Source organism: Macaca nemestrina, chromosome 6 (assembly GCF_043159975.1).
Source record: "Macaca nemestrina isolate mMacNem1 chromosome 6, mMacNem.hap1, whole genome shotgun sequence".
In the NCBI taxonomy this organism is placed as follows: Eukaryota; Metazoa; Chordata; class Mammalia; order Primates; family Cercopithecidae; genus Macaca; species Macaca nemestrina.
Window position 1 is genome coordinate 56973394 of NC_092130.1, and position 16723 is coordinate 56990116.

A 16723-nucleotide genomic window follows, 5' to 3' on the forward strand; every position below is an offset into this window, starting at 1 on the left:
ATGTTTTAATTTCTTACCATTGACGAACATTGTTGCTCTACAACATGATACATTGTTTCTACTCCAGTTTCCTGGCACAGCTCCATGTTCTCAGGGTACTTTGAGAATAACTTGGGTAGCTTAACATAAGCACTCAGAAGACCTGAGCTCTGATTGTTATCAAATTGCTCAGGTTATCAAACTTCAGATTTTCTCATCTGTTAAAACATGGTAAAACTCCTGCTTTTCCCTCCACAGTGTTGCTTAGGAGATCAAAAGTGGCAATATGTATGATTGGTTTATTCAACAATCTGAACTAGGGTCAAGTACAAATATGAAATAGTTCATGTTTTCTCCAAATACTGCTTTCAGCTATGTTCCACTGAGTCTTTTTCCCATCCCTTATTCACAACTTTGTCAGATCCCATAAGCTTTCTGATCACTTCCAGCTATTAAAATGTCAGTTCATTCCATTTTGATCTAATTTAAAATTTAATCTCATATCTTTTTGAAGTCTCATCTCCTCCTACCCCTCCAATTTCAGCAAAGTTGCTCTCTGAGGGACTTGGATTGGGGAGGGAGTGGAATCAATTTTTTTCACTCCTTTTTTGGGGAGCCTTTTCCTGGGGATCAGAGACAGACTACAAATATCCTTACCTTAGTGATGTGGCTGTGTTCCTCACTTGTCTCTTGCTCTTTTTCTGTTCAGGATCCATCTGTCGCTGATGCTAAGTGGATCCCAGATAAATGTAGAGTCTCTCCTGGGACACAGGTGTTATTTCTTGGGTTGATGTTGCAGAGTGGTGGAGTGGGGGGTCCCAGTGCCATATGTTCTGTTCTGGGAGACCTGCATAATGCAGTGACTTCTGACATCTGCTCAACTCTTCTGAAACCAAATCAGTTCTTATTTTGGATTCTATACCAGGTAACGTTATGCTGCTTCAGTCTTCTCACTGGGTGGCCTGTCAACTTGGACACCAAAATAACTGAAAGTGACCTGCCATTATATTCTTTTCACCCACAGGAATCTCACACATTTTTGCCACGACAAATTTGGACACAGGCTGCTAATCAATTAATCATCTCTCTCTCTCTCTCTCTCTCTCTCTCTCTCTCTCTCTCTCTCTCTCACACACACACACACACACACACACACACACAGTCTTTCTCTCTTTTCTTTCTACTCAAGCATTCATGGTGAACTGCTGATCAGCAGGTTCACCCATCTCTGTCAGAGGTTCCCTTTACCTGCCCTCTTCTACCTGGCTTGGGGGTGAGAAAGGGAAGTGCTCCCACCTTCTAAATAGAAAGGGCCTCAGGCTTATCACTCAATACTCCTCTGCCCATCATCTAGGAATATAAAGTTAGGTGGTGCTAAACTGATGGCTGAAGGTAGCAAAGTCAGTGTCATCTCCTCTTACCAAGACTGGGAGTGGTATCTGTGCCTCAGTTTCCTTGGGTGTTCTTTAGAGAAGGGGGAAACACCACCTCTGTGTCATCTTTTGGGTCATAGGTGGTAACACTAAGGCAATAAATAAAAGTCACCATTCAACTTCCTGTTAACTGTTACACTTGCTAGATGCTTAGAAACGTACACATTTATGCAAATACAAAGCATTATGTTGGCAGCAGAAACACCTACCATAATTCAGGAAGAACAGTTTTGTGGCTGATGCGATAGTCAAGGGATAGAGCTTTGTTATACCCCTAGTGAAATGGGTGACTCAGCTTACTAGCTGCTGGCTGCGGAAGCTTCTTGTGCAGTTGCTTAATGTATGATGGAGGCTTTTCTCGTCTCTGAACCCAGATTGTATGTTTAGAAACTTCCTCTGAATTCAAAGGGGAAGGGGGTTATTATTGACTGTTGTTATAATTTATTTATTTATCTATTTTGTTCCTTGAAACACAGAGAAGTAGGGGATAGTCTTATAACCTTCAGGTGTACTTGTAATGTTAGCATTAAATAGAACCCTTCTGCCAGAGATAGCTTGTAGTACAGAAGATTCTTTGTTGCCATTTACTGAGATCAGACTTTTATGGGCCCAAACACTGACCCAGAGCCTGGGGAATTTCTTCACCAGAGAGCTGAGTAGGCCAGCACCAGCTCTTCCTCTGCTATTGGCTCCAGTGTGTCAAAAGAAAGATTTTTGGATGAAAAAAAAATCCACACACATCAAACATTACACAATAAGTGAATCAAAGTCCCACAATGTCATGTAGTGTTTCTCAATGTCACAGTGTTACAGAGAGGGGTTCCAGCATCTACCATCTGTTCCAATCTCTACTCCTAAAATGAAACCTGTTCACAAGTCAGCTGTCTCTAGAATGTGGTCATTTTGCCAATGGTATAGTTTTTTCAAAGCAAACCTGAGTAGCATTTTTTGTTGGCCTGAAACCCTTTGCTACAGTTCCAGAATGTCCCTACCTCTGCCTTTCCTCCATAGAGTAGGGGGCATTCTCCCACCCTCCACTCTATACCTTGCCTCAGGGAGAGCCACTGTGACACACACCACAACAGAGTGGCTCAATGCTCATCTCAGCCTAAAGTTATCCCATGAAGCTTAGAACACAAAGGAGAGTGTGCAAGAAATGTTGCTTTTCTTTATACTCAAATTCAACCCCAATCTCCTTCTGCCAATCAACAGGAAATTCAATCTCAGTAATCACTGGGGCTTCCCTCTCCACATACATAGTGTTGGGCAAAGTTGTTGGAGTTCTCACACAGAGCAAATATTGGGGGAGGCCTTGCTGGCTCTTGCCTTGCTGGTCACTGATAAGCTGACTAATATCCAAGCCAACCTGCTGAGTCCGTCAAATTAGGGGCATAAGAATCTATGCCAAGGATGATAAACCAGGACCTAACGTCTCACTTCCCTAGGGTTCCCACAGGGCCACTTTCTGTGTCTGTCCCCTCTCCAAGACTCTGCCAAGGAGTGGAATGTTGGTCTCCACTATACTTTCATTCATCCTGTTTCTTCCTAGCTGTAGGCAATCTCTTTTATTTACTGCTCTCTTTTCTCTTCCCCTGACACCTATCACAACCATCTCAATGAATTTGGCTGTAGGTAACTAACCTGTGGCTGGCAGAAGTGTTTGGTCTGGCTCATGCAGTGTTTTTTGTTTTATTTTGCTTTGTTTTGTTTTTTTGAGACAGAGCCCTGCTCTATCACCCAGGCTGAAATGCACTGATGCAATCTTGGCTCTCTGCAACCTTGCCTCCCAGATTCAAGCAATTCTCATGCCTTAGCTTCCTGAGTAGCCAGGACTACAGATGTGCGCCACCATGCCCAGCTAATTTTTGTATTTTTCATAGAGATGGGGTTTGGCCATGTTGGCCAGGCTGGTCTTGAACTCCTGGCCTCAAGTGATCTGCTTGCCTCAGCCTCATAAAGTGCTGGAATTATAGGTGTGAGCCACTGCACCTGGCCTGCTTTTTGTTTTTAAACTAAATTTCATTACTGGCATTTAAAAATTGCATGAGTTCACATAAAAAATCTATAATTCTATCTCCTTATGAAACTTACAATCTGTCTTATTGCATGGCAATGATCAGCTGGAGCAGAGCAGGGCTCCTCCTTGAGACAGCTGTGTGCCATACTTCTGCCCTCACCCCGCTTCACTACTTGATCACACCTGACCTGCAGGATGGTTTGACTTTGGCATGCTCTACTGTGGTCTTTCACAGAAGTCAAGGAGATATTATGCATTGCAGACCTGTATCAAAATATCTCACATAACCCATAAATATGTATACCTACTACGTGCCCACAAAAATTAAAAGCAGCCAGGGAGAGAGGAGCTGTTTTGGGGATATCACCAATAGAACATAAATATAGGCCAAGGTGAGGGAATATAAAGGGTCTGTTAACTTCGTAGAACCAAAGAAAGGGAACAAATATCAGAATAATCCCACAACAAATTATCCCTCCATACTAACAATAAAACTAGCTACCACATTTGGAGATTTCATAGTGGCCTAGGTCCCTCACAGAAGCAATCCCATTTAATTCTGACAAAAACCATGTGAGGAAAGGACTAATAACCTGTTTTACAGATGGAAAAACTGAGGTTCAGAGATAAGTGACTTGGCCAAGTCACAAAGCTCATAAGTCATGCTACTTGAAATTCAGGGACATATGGCTCTTTGATACTGGGTTATCCTGCCTCTCTTATGATAGATGATAGAGGCCCTACTTCCAGGGATCAAAGATGCCCAAATTAACTGCCAAGTTTAATTACAGTAAATCCTGAATTGAAAGGTTCTGTCTTCTTGACACTAAGCGATGAGGATTAGTTATCACTTTTACTCCCATTCCCTCTTTCTAATGTAGTAATTTTAGAAGCACCTCTTGAAGTTGGGTCTGGCACCAAGCTTTTACAAACTGCAATTATTCAATAGACGTGCTAATTTTATTAGTCTTTGGGAGCTTGCCTAAAATTTTACGAAGTGTATGTGTATTTTTGTGTATACAGTGGAAAAGGCTGAGGAAGAGAAATATAGCTCATAATTCCTCCTGTGGTGGTCGACAGAAGTGGTTAAAGAGAAAAAATATAGAGAACTACTACAAAGTAAAATGTTTTCCCAAAAGGTAAAATAGCTACAGCAAAGAAAGGCTTAAAATATGTCAAAATGCTTTGTTTTGTTCTTTTTTTGATAGAAAGTTATGGAACTAGAAAGCCACCTAATATGATTAGTTATTAGGTTGACAAACTAATGAATTCAGAATCAAGCCTTTAGTCAAACCTGTCAGTTTCACCCACGCGCGGTGGCTCATGCCTGTAATCCCAACGCTTGGGGAGGCCAAAGCTGGAGAATCACCTGAGGTCAGGAGTTTGAGACCGGCCTGGACAACACGGTGAAACCCCATCTCTACTAAAAATACAAAAATGAGCTAGATGTGGTGGTGTGCACCTGTAATCCCAATTACTCAGGAGGCTGAGGCAGGAGAATCACTTGAACCCTGGAGGCGAAGGTTGCAGTGAGCTGTGTGCCAAGAGCGTACCACTGCACTCCAGCCTGGGTGACAGAGCAAGACTCCATCTCAAAAAATAAATAAATAAAATAAAAAAACCTGTCAGTTTAAATTTATAAGCTTATAGTGTAATAAATCTCATATTGTCTTATAGATAAAAATTACATGTTACTAGCATTTACTTTCATATTTTAAGGCAGTAATTGGTACTTTATAAACTTATAACAAGATTTTCCCTCATAAATCTAAGCTTAAATGTGATGATTTATACTAGAACCGAAGTCACTACTGTTTAATATCACATATGAAAGGAAATTAGATTATAGAATAACAGGTATAGATGATGATAGGATTATAATTCCATTTCTAGATGGGGAATTTTGTATCATTGATTTTGTACATTCTGTTAAAGACAGCACCAGGCCAACTAAATTGGTGACTTTTCAGTAGCTGTGCTGAAGTGATTTTAGGAGTAATAATGTTGTTCATGAGGAAAATCCAAATAAAGGGAATCATGTGAAATTTACTACATGAAAAAGTTCGTTTCTTTAATTTTAATAATTGTCAGATTTTTTATGACCTAAAACTATTCTATGGCATACAGTAATGGTTTATAATCTAGGTTTGAAGCCCTTCTGGATATCCTAAAGCAAAACAACAAGGTATGCTGATGGACAGTTCCTGGCTCTTTTCACAGCTACTACTTAAAGGTCTGAGATTGTTCATATAAAAAAATAACAACTAGGTGGCATTTACTACATTTAAGTCCTGTACTAAAGAACCATGCATACTATCATTTTATAGCTGAAACTGAGGCTCAAAGAGGTAAAGTGATTTGCTTAAGGTCACCTGGCATGCAAATAGCAGAGGTAGGTCCCAAACGCTGATCTTCTGGGGTATTCTATCCATCAGAGGTACTTGGGCCTCTCTTTGTCTATAATGCTGAGTACTGGCTTACACCACTGATAACATTATATTTGCTTGTTGTTAATTTGTTTCCTAATCTTTAAGTGTTGTTAATGTGTACGTATTTATTAGACCTCCCAACAGAGGATATGTTAAACCACAACACTGGTATTATACAACAAAATTTAGACTGGTAAACTGCAGACACGACCAGTTTCTTCAATAAAGAATTTCAAGAAAAAAAAGTAGGACTGGGTACCTGCGTTAGTCTGTTTTCATACTACTATAAAGAACTGCCCAAGACTGAGTAATTTCAAAAGGAAAGAGGTTTAATTGACTCAGAGTTCAGCATGGCTGAGGAGGCCTCAGGAAACTTACAGTCATGGCAGAAGGTAAAGGGGAAGCAAGGCACCTTCCTCACAAGGCAGCAAGAAGAAGAGTGAGTAAAGGGAGAAGAGCACTTAATAAAACCATCAGATCACCTGAGAACTCACTCACTGTCAGGAGAATAGCATGGGGGAAACCACCCCCATGATTCAATTACCTCCACCTGGTTCCTTCCTTGACACGTGGGGGTTGTGGGGATTACAATTCAAGATGAGATTTGAGTCAGGGCACAAAGCCTAACCATAGACATTAAAAAGGACAAGAGACACACCAATCACTGTATTTTGGAATTTGTTTGGATCCTGATTTGAAAAAAAAACTGCAAAAAAATTATTAGACAATCAGAGAAATTTGAACAGTGTATATTTAATGGGATTAAGAAATTTTTGTTAATTATTAGGTGTAACAATGGGATTGTGGTTAAATATTTAATATTTTAAGATTCTTTAAAAAGTGTTTATCTTTTTTTTTTTCCCCAGACTGAGTCTCTCTCTGTTGCCCAGGCTGGAGTGCCGTGGCATGATCTTGGCTCACTGCAACCTCTGCCTCCTGATTTCAAGCGATTTTCGTGCCTCAGTTTTCTTGTTCCTCAGTCTCCCAAGTAGCTGGGATTTCTGGCTTGCACTACCACGCCTGGCTACTTTTTGTAGTTTTAGTAGAGACGGAGTTCTGCCATGTTGGCCAGGTTGGTCTCGAACTGCTGATGCAAGTGATCCGCCCACCTCGGCCTCCCGAAGTGCTGGGATTACAGGCGTGAGCCACCACCACGTCTGGCCAAAAAGTCTTCATCTTTTAGAAGTACGTATCCAAAAAAATGAATTGATGTGATGTTGGGGATTTCCTTAAAAATAATATAACAGATGAAGATGATTGGTCTTAAGTTGTTAATTGTCGAAGCTGGGGTCTGGGTACCTGGGGGTTCATTATATCATTCTGCTTTCTTTAAAGTATGTTTGACATCTTCCACAAAAATCATGCATTGTTCAATGATGAATGCAAAGTAGATCATTACTTTGATTTTACATTGAATAGTGCTTCATTTTAAGAATGCCTGTGACAGGACCTGAAAGGACCTTAGAAGTAATTAGTCCAATCTCCACATATTTCTCCTTTTCTTTTGGGCAGAAAGCAAAGAAGAAAGAAGAAGAAGAGGAAGAAGAAAACAATAGTGATGTTGTATTATTTGCTCTCAAAATAACTTCTACATTTACAAAACAAGAAAGTAATAGGAGAAGCCGGACTTATGTTCACTACCTAGTGCCATCTCTACAGCTTTATTTTTCTATTATGATTTACTTTTGTTTTCTGAAGCAGAATCTTTCCCAAACATAATAGTGTCCACGATCGCTCCAACCAGTATGGTTATTTAGGTTTCAAGCTAGATAACCTCCAAAAGAATTTTGCCTTTGACTTGAATACATGCTTCATGCAATTTGAGTAGTATTTAGGAGGCCGTTCCCTTTACAAGTCTTGAACCATTTCTTAAGTCTGAATTTGGGAGACGTTAAGTGGAAAGGATCGGCAGACAGCATCTCAATGCCTTGTTTATGTTTGGTTTTGACTTTGCTAGTAACTTTGTGATCGGGGGTGGAAGAACCTATACCTTTATATTTCATTGCCCACGTGACAATGTTTTTGTTTTAGGGGGAATTTCTAAGGACAGGAAATTCTCGGGGAGTTTACGTCAGCTGCAACAAGTACTGTGATTACCGTATTGACGCTACTTGTTTTCAAAGGTTGGAAATTTGAGGTGCCGCGTGAGCACGATTTAGGGACTTTAGAGTTTAGATTTAAGTTATTATTTTTCTGTGATTTAATTTTTAAAGCAGTGTTGACACTGGGTACCTCAACTAAGCTAGGTTTTTTTGTTTTTTTAATTCCCACTAACACAACTCTCAGGTTGTCGCTGAGGCACAAAGCACGTAACACGCTACACTCTTGCTCCTTATAGGCTACGCAGTTTCAGGAAGCGTTTACAGCAGTAGTGCGCCTGCGCAGCTGGTCCCACACCAAGTCGTCCGCCTCTCCCCGTCCGGCTAGCAGAGGGCGCTGTGAGGTAATGAAGGCGTCCCCCTTAGGGCTCTGGAACAGAGCGTAAAAGGGCGGGAGGCGAAGCTCGCTGACGGACGTTCTAGCCTTGACTGCTCTGTCTCTATCACCCTTTGTCCTCCAACCTCCCCTGGGCACTGGGCCTGCGGGCCTGGTTGCTAGGCGGTAGCTGGGCGCGGCGGCTGCCGCTGCGGCCGCCGGGGCGTTTGAAAAGCGGCTACGCAGGCGGCAAAAGGTCCTCGGGCGGCGGGCTAGTCTCTGCCTGCAGACTGGCAGGGCTGCAGAGCGGCTTTTTCCTTGAGTCGGGGCAGAGTTAGGGTCTGGGCTGGCGGCTCGGGGCAGAGGAGCCGGGCGCGCTGCAGCAGACGGCGGTGGGACCTGGCTGCGGAGCGGGGTCCGGGCATCAGGGACCGGGACCCGGGGCGGGCAGTGGGGGTCCCGCCTGGGGTCTCAGATTACCCGCGACTTACCTGGACCTCACTTCCCCCCAGGCGACTTCGCCCCCAGACCGCCCACCGCAACCATGGTCTCCAAATCCGACCAACTGCTCATCGTCGTGTCCATCCTAGAAGGTGAGCGGCCTGAGGCTTGCTTTTGCAACTGCTGCCTCCCGAGTTTTAAAAGATTAGTGTGGGACCGAGGCCTTTTTAACCTTAAGAACCCTGTCATCTGTGTTTTTATGGTCCCCACAGACTTGTTCAAAGTTGTACGTAGTGAAGTCTGTTAGGCAATTGATTTAAAAATCTCTCCAGGGATATGAGCGCTATTAGGAATAAGTGATATTTAGCGTGACTAGCCATAGCCCCAGAGAATCTAGAGAAAACGATTTTCATCCAAAGCAGCACGTCGATGGCTTTTATATATGAGCTGAACGTGGTCCTGAGAAGCGCGTTTTGATCAGCGGTTCCCAATAATAGCACTTGTAAGAGCTTTGACTTGAATACAGGTTTCCTGCAATTCCAGAGTGTTGCGGAGGCAATTGCCTTTACACGTCTTGGTGGAGGACTCAGGGGACTACAGTTCTTAAGAGGGTATATTATACATTTCTTAAAAAGTGTGTTTTGGGTGAATGACATTTGTTTATTGGGGACTCATTGAGTGTCAGACACTGTGCTGGGAATGTAATAATAACAGTCCTGATTCTAAAAAGCTAAGGATGTAGCTTGGAGAGTGTGTCAGCAAATAATTCATCGGGATATGAAAGACCCTGATGAATGACCACCTCTGTCTGAGGAAACTGGGGAAGATTCACCAGAGGAGGTGGCGTTTTTTTGGGTCCTACAGATGATTAGGAATTTGTCAGGTGAAAAAGGGAAGGGCATTCCAGGCAAAGGGAAGAGCAGAGAGCACTTCAAGTATGGAAAAGCAAGACACGTTTTGCCTTGCTTCATTATATTCATTCAGTAAATGTTGCTTACATTCAGTGTAGTTGGAGAACAGATTTGCAAGAAAGTGGAGAGCAGAGGAGATAACAGGTGAATTGAGGACACTTTACGAATAATATGTTAAGAAGGAGTCATCTTGAGCCAGAGCAGAGGCCTGGCTGCATTCTTTCCCCCATGGGAGAGTATTTTATAAAGGCCTGGCGCTGTGTGAGGGACGAGAGCAAAGGAAACATTGTAATCCTAATCTTTGAATTTTGGGACAAGAGACTGACCAGAAGCCATAAAGATTTGGAGCACTATTAGCTGTTAGGTTACTTATTGTTTAAAAACGCAGGACTGAAATAACCTTCAAATTTGGTTAACAACACTTTTTAGACTTAAAACTGACCATGCTATGAGAAAACAAACATCTACTTTCCCTCCAAGGATGTAGAGGTCTGTCCATGTGGGGAGATCACAGGACACAATATGTTGGGGTATAATATGATATTTAAAATATGTGATATGGATTGTAAATAAAGGTTTGAGGGTAGGGTGGGCGGGATGGCTGAAGTTCTTTAAGTAATAAGTGAGCTTTAGATATGTGACAGTTGAATTCTATGGACGACCCAGGCCAATCTGACAACCCAGGACATACATGCAGTTCATTTGGGGAAGCTGGTTTTAGAGCAGCAGAAAATGAGGTCCTGAGAGAGGCCTGTTAGTGCTAACTGGGAGAGCCCTGCCATGTGTGTTAATATTCCTGATACAGAGTTTCAAGTGAGAGCCTCAGGCTTAAACTAAAAACGTTAGCAGTCAAGGTCTTTCTGACCAGCTTGATTCCCAACCAAGTAACTTGTGCCAGGGTGAGCATGGTGGGTGGAACATTGAAAAGATCAGCAAGATGACCAGGGTGAATATTTAGAAATGTCATGGTAAGAAATGAGCTTGTACAACTAGAGCAAATGGGCCTTGAAAGCCAGTTTAGAATTAATGTTCTAAGAAATAGATTGGCCTCATGTATTCCTAAATAGAATGCTTTTCTCGAGTTCAGTTTAGTAGCAGTGTGCAAGGAAGAGAACCTGGAGTCAAGGATGTCAGTTAGGTTGTTACCACAAACATACCCGAAACTAGCATGTGGTCCTTCCTCCAAACTATTCTTCTCTTTTGTTTGTACTGTATTTCCATTCATCATAACCATGCTGTTGCCTCAAGCCAAGAACCTAGGAGTCATCCTCAGCCTGGATTCACTCTCCATTTCTAACTTCCAGATGGTCACCATGTAAAATTGATTTTATTTCTGAATAATAATAGATTCTACATGTAAGTTTTTGAATGAATGAGTTTCCATTGTGAGTGCCTTGGTAAGGGGCGCTCATCATCCACCTAACTTATTGTAATAATCTTTTCAATAGTCTGATTCTTGAATGTTTTCTTCCTTTCCAGAAACATCTAGACTTCCTCCATTACTCACTGGGGATAATCTTTCTGAAATGCAAATCTGATTTTCTTAAAGTCCTTCAGTGTCGTAAAGGGTTATGTCTGTATTTCTCAGAATGGCATACATGGCCCTTTGTGGTAGACCTCTTGCCTACCTTTTCAGTCTCATTTCCCCTCATGTATTCCCAGCTCTTCGGATTGGCGGAGGACTCGGGACTATAGCCCTTAAGAGTTACTTGCAATTTCTTGACTACACTTTTAGAAATGCCCTTTATTCAAAAGAAAATGGTTAAGCTTTTACCATGTACAAAATTTGGGCTATGTACTAGATTCCAAGGAGGAAGAAGACGGTTTCTATTCTCTCTGTATCACTTTCCGCTGCAAGGCAGGCACCTGTTTGTTCCACTTCACATCCTCTGTTCTCAAGCTTGTTGGAAGCTGTTGGTTCTAATAATATGGAAAATGTAGGTTCTTTGACATATATGACATTTCATTTGAGGAAGCTGGGTATCTTTTGGAGCAGCAGAAATGAGGTCCTGAGAGGGGCCTCTGTTAATGCTAGTTGGGAGAGCTGTGTGATGTGTGTTAATACTCCCAATACAGTTTCAGTGAGAGCCTCAGGCTTAAACTCACAAGGTTAGAGTCAAGGTCTTTTTAACAGCTTAATTCCTACACTTCCCCCACAAGTAGCTTGCGCCAGAGTGAGTAGCAGCAGGGATTTCTTTATTAATCAGTGGATAAAATTCCCCTCACTAGGATCCACCTTACCAGATTTATAAACAGGAGGACTAGTTGACTCAGGGCAAGATTCTTAGTGTTTCTTCGTTGATGTTCTTTAGCTTTCTGTTTTCAGTTTTTTTGGTTGTTTCTCTTAACTAGACCCTCAGGTTTTTTAGAGCAAGTACTCTGTTTTACTCATTTTGCACTCCACCATCTGATATAATACCTGACTCTGAATATGTCTTCAGTAAACATTGATGAAATGGGGTTTAGCAGTACAAATGAAAAGTGATGTGTAGATAGAATATTTGAATACTTCTTGATAGTATACAATGTTATCCTTGAGAATAGAATGAAGGAATCTATGTGGCTATTTTTCTTTAGCTAATTTGGAAAGTATGCTTTTTTTTTTTTTTTTTGAGAGAGAGTATTGCTCTGTTGCCCAGGCTGTAGTGCAGTGACAGGATCTCGGCTCACTGTGATCTCTGCCGCCAGGGTTCAAGCTATTCTCCTGCCTCAGCCTCCCGAATAGCTGGGACTACAGGTGCGTGCCACCACGCCCGGCTAATTTTTTGCATTTTTAGTAGAGACAGGATTTCACCAGGAAAGTATTCTTAACTGAGTTAACGGAAAAATTAAGATGCAGACAAGTTTGTTTTTACTAATTTATTTCCCAGCTCTTCAGATGACTGTTCTCTATTAAGTACTGCTATAGTAATATCTAAAATTCATGTAATCACATTAAGTCTTTAATTCCAGATGTTGTTGAGATCATTCCTACTCAAAGTGTGAACCAAGGACAGCAGCATTCACATCACCTTGGATCTTGTTAGAAATGTGGAATCTTAGGCCCACCCTAAATCTACTGAGTCAGAATCTACATTTTAACAGGGTCCCTAAGTGATTCATGTGCACACTAATGTTTGAGAAGCACATATTTGTAAATTATAGCTTTCTATTTGATTCATGTGTCTTATGAATTATGAAGGTGGGTGTATATGTGAGCCTGCATTAGTGAGGTAGCTTATGGAATGTCAACCACACTTAACAGATACTAGTTTTAAAAAACGCATGCTAGGCTGGGCGTGGTGGCTCATGCCTGTAATCCCAGCACTTTGGGAGGCCGAGGCGGGTAGATCACCTGAAGTCAGGAGGTCCAACGTGGCAAAACCCTGTCTCTACTAAAAATACAAAAATTAGCTGGGTTTGGTGGCATGCGCCTGTAATCCCAGCTACTCGGGAGGCTGAGGTAGGAGAATCCCATGAACCTGGGAGGCAGAGGTTGCAGTGAGCTGAGATTGCACCACTGCACTCCAGCCTGGGCAACAGAGTAAGACTCCATCTTAAAAAAAACCAACCAAACAAAAAAAACACATGCTAAATGATCCTGTTTGATTTTTGTACACTTTTGATTAATCTGTATATTCTGTTTCTCCAGGTCGCCATTTCCCCAAACGTCCAAAGCATATGCTTGTAGTGGAAGCAAAGTTTGATGGAGAACAGTTGGCTACTGATCCTGTGGACCACACTGACCAGCCAGAATTTGCTACTGAGTTAGCCTGGGAAATTGACAGGAAGGCACTTCATCAGCACAGGTGATTATCATTTTCATTTTAAAGTAGCTTCTTTATTGGTTTCTTGTTTTTCAGGCTGTTATAAATAAATGCGGGTTGAGTATTTAATACTTGCGACCAGAAGTGTTTCAGATTTTTGGAATATCTGCATAATCAAATACCTCGGGGATGGGACCCAAGTCTAAACATGAAATTTATTTGTGTTTTACATTATACACAGTCAAAGGTAGTTTTACATAATGTTTTAAATAAATTTTTCATAAAATGAAGTATGTGTTAAATGCTTGTGTGTGGAATTTTCCATTTGTGGCATTACGTCAGCACTCAAAGTTTTAGAATTTGGAGCATTTCAAATCAGGAATGTTCAACCTATAAATTTTGTATCTCTCATTATGTTATAGTAATAATTACAGTTATTGAGTGTTTTTTTAAATGTGACAGGAAATTTTTAAAGTGCTTTGCAACAAAAACAGTTAAATATCAGAACAACACTATGAAGCTGGTATTTTTATTTCCGCTGTATTATAGATGAGGAAACTGAGGCCTGATAGGTTAAGTATTAGTAACTTGCTTTGAGTCTGTTAGCTTAGTAGTGGTAGAGCCCAGCCAGTCCAGCTCCAAAGCCTAAGCTTTTACACTACACTTACACTGAGCTGTTTGGGGTTTTTTTTCCTTATGTGTGAGACAGTAGATATTCTAGAAATACCTTGATGATACCTACTCAGTACTAAATATGGTTGGAATTCATTAATTCTGTTAATTTACTTATTGTATATTTACCTGGCTTGCCAAGGATATATAGAAGGGTATCCAGTGAAAAGCTATGAAAGTAATTCTATCAAGGTTTCTTTCTAATTAATTTATGTTTGATTTTAAACAAAACCACTTTATTAGTATATAAAATAGACTTAAAGTTATAGCATATATTTTTTTGTGAACTCTGTGACTGGAAGCAAGCAACAACAATAAAAGCAATACTCTTATTTATTAAAGGATTAAAAATTATTTTCTTCTGGGAAACATGTTGTCACTTTAATACTTGCTTGTTCTCAGTACTAAATTAAATCAAAATGGAAAGTTAAAGCAAGGAAAACTCAATTTGCCTCTATTGCTAGAGTAGTCCATGGATTTATTTGAAGAATTATTGCATCTTTAGAGAATATCAATGTTGGATTTCCTTTTAGTGGTGTCTGTAACGGAGTCCTGCTATGAGCTGTTAGAGCTTCCATTTTGTTAGTGCCAGGTTAGTACCACTCTGATTGTTGTAGGCTGAGAAAATACAGATAAATTGAATTTATAAGTGATGAGTTTGTGCTAAGTGCAGTTCTATAATAATTCCACTAGATAAAAGCAGTGGCAAAATTTATTCAGCTTAATGCATGAGCCAGTTTAGGGGTTCCCAACTAAAACAGAGCCCATGCTAAACAAGCCAATATCATTCTTTCAGAATATTGTCTTAAATTATTAATTTAAATTTTAATTTATTTTATATTCCTGTTTGTTTAGCTACAAAAGAGCTATAAGCATGTATTTCTAATTTTATATATGTTGCAGTATAAGAAAAATAAAATAGATCCTGAAAATTCATGATAATTTTTTACTTTCAGAAGGTTTTACACGTTACAGAAGCTTGAGAAACATTGACCTACGTGATGGCTTCTTAGATGAAAGAATGTAAAATATGTTGACATGTTTTGTATAATATTTAGTTGGTGTAGAGGTTAGTAGATATAATTAATAGTTCTTGCCTCTTTATTTTTTTTTATTTTTTTTTTATTTTGGAGTCTTGCTCTGTCGCCCATGCTGGAGTGCAGTGGTGTGATCTGGGCTCACTGCAACCTCCGCCTCCCAGGTTCACGTGATTCCCCTGCCTCAGTAGGGGAATACAGGGATTCTGAGTAGCTGGGATTACAGGCGTGTGGCACCACACCCAGCTAATTTTTTTTTTTTTTTTTTTGTATTTTAGTAGAGATGGGGTTTCACCATGTTGGTCAGGATAGTCTCGATTTCCTGACCTTGCGATCTGCCTGCCTCGGCCTCCCAAAGTGCTGGGATTACAGGTGTGAGCCATTGCACCTGGCCTAGTTCTTGCCTGTTGAAGAGTTTTTTAGACAATATAAAATAGATATAGTTTTATCCAACAAAATTATAACTATCTTGATAATAGGTAATATTTTCAAGGCTAATAGAAAGTTTATTAAGCAAAAACCATTTTATTTATCACATGTTTTGTTATAGGCTGCAACGTACTCCTATCAAACTCCAGTGTTTTGCCTTGGATCCTATAACTTCAGCCAAGGAAACCATAGGTTACATCGTTCTGGATTTAAGAACCGCCCAAGAAACAAAGCAGGTATTGCCCTTTTGATGTTTTGCTAATGATTATGTTAGACAGTTGATTATTTTCAGTAGATAACAGATTGATGAAAAGGACGTGAAATACTAGACCTGATCAATCATAGGCTTAAGCTAACATGGCAGTTCTTTTTTTTTTTTTTTTTTTTTTTTGAGATGGAGTCTCTGTTACCCAGGCTGGAGTGCAGTAGCACAATCTTGGCTCACTGCAACCTCCACTTCCCAAGTTCAAGCAGTTCTCCCTGCCTCAGCCTCCTGAGTAACTGGGATTACAGGCGCTCATCACCACGCCTGGCTAATTTTTGTCTTTTTAGTTGGAGTTTTGCCATGTTGGCCAGGCTGGTTTCAAACTCCTCACCTCAGGTGATCTGCCTGCCTCAGCCTCCCAAAGTGCTGAGATTACAGGCGTGAGCCACTGCACCCAGTCAGTATGGCAGTTCTTATGTTTTAGTTTATGAATTAGATTTAGAAAATCTCAACATTTTAATCATTTTCTTGGCCAAGAACTGTCTTTCTCAAAAAAAGTCTCTGAACTCACTTGTATCCAAGTTGCTATTATCAGAAGCTTAACATGCCTAGCCCCCGAGCTTTCCTTTTAAAGGTGGTTAATCCTCTTCCAATGTTTCCTGCTTCAGTGAATTGTCGCCACTCCCCTTTCAGTTATACAAGTTAGAAATACAGAAGTCTTCCTTGACATTTTTCCTTTTCCTTCCCCCATAACCACCTATTCCAGTTGGGTTTTTTCCCTCCTGATCTCTCTGCTATTCTCCTTTTCACTGCTGCCACTCCAAACTTAGCTGTTATTGTTTCTTACCTTGGCTATCATAATAGCCTCCCTGCTTCCTGCTCCTTGCATAGCAGTCAGAGCAAGTGAACTTATTGAAACACACTTGATGTTATCTAACCAGTACCTCTCTCTCTGCCCCACTACTCCCAAGAAAAGGAACTCAGAATCGTCCTGATTCCTGTGATAGTG

The 16723-nt window shown here is 40.8% G+C and overlaps 1 protein-coding gene across 5 annotated transcripts in view; it reads left to right on the forward strand.

Moving 5' to 3' along the window:
* The first annotated feature begins 8404 nt into the window (after positions 1 to 8404).
* Positions 8405 to 16723, forward strand: part of LOC105463149 (centrosomal protein 120) — a 76839-nt gene continuing 68520 nt past the window's right edge. Inside the window, exons 1-4 of one of the 5 annotated variants that reach the window (XM_011710108.3) lie at positions 8405 to 8529; positions 8786 to 8866; positions 13257 to 13413; positions 15631 to 15745. In XM_011710108.3, coding sequence (XP_011708410.1) covers positions 8818 to 8866; positions 13257 to 13413; positions 15631 to 15745 — 321 coding nt within the window. In that variant the 5' untranslated portion in view covers positions 8405 to 8529; positions 8786 to 8817. The other 4 variants (XM_011710109.3, XM_011710111.3, XM_024787144.2 and 1 more) reach the window with 4 other exon arrangements.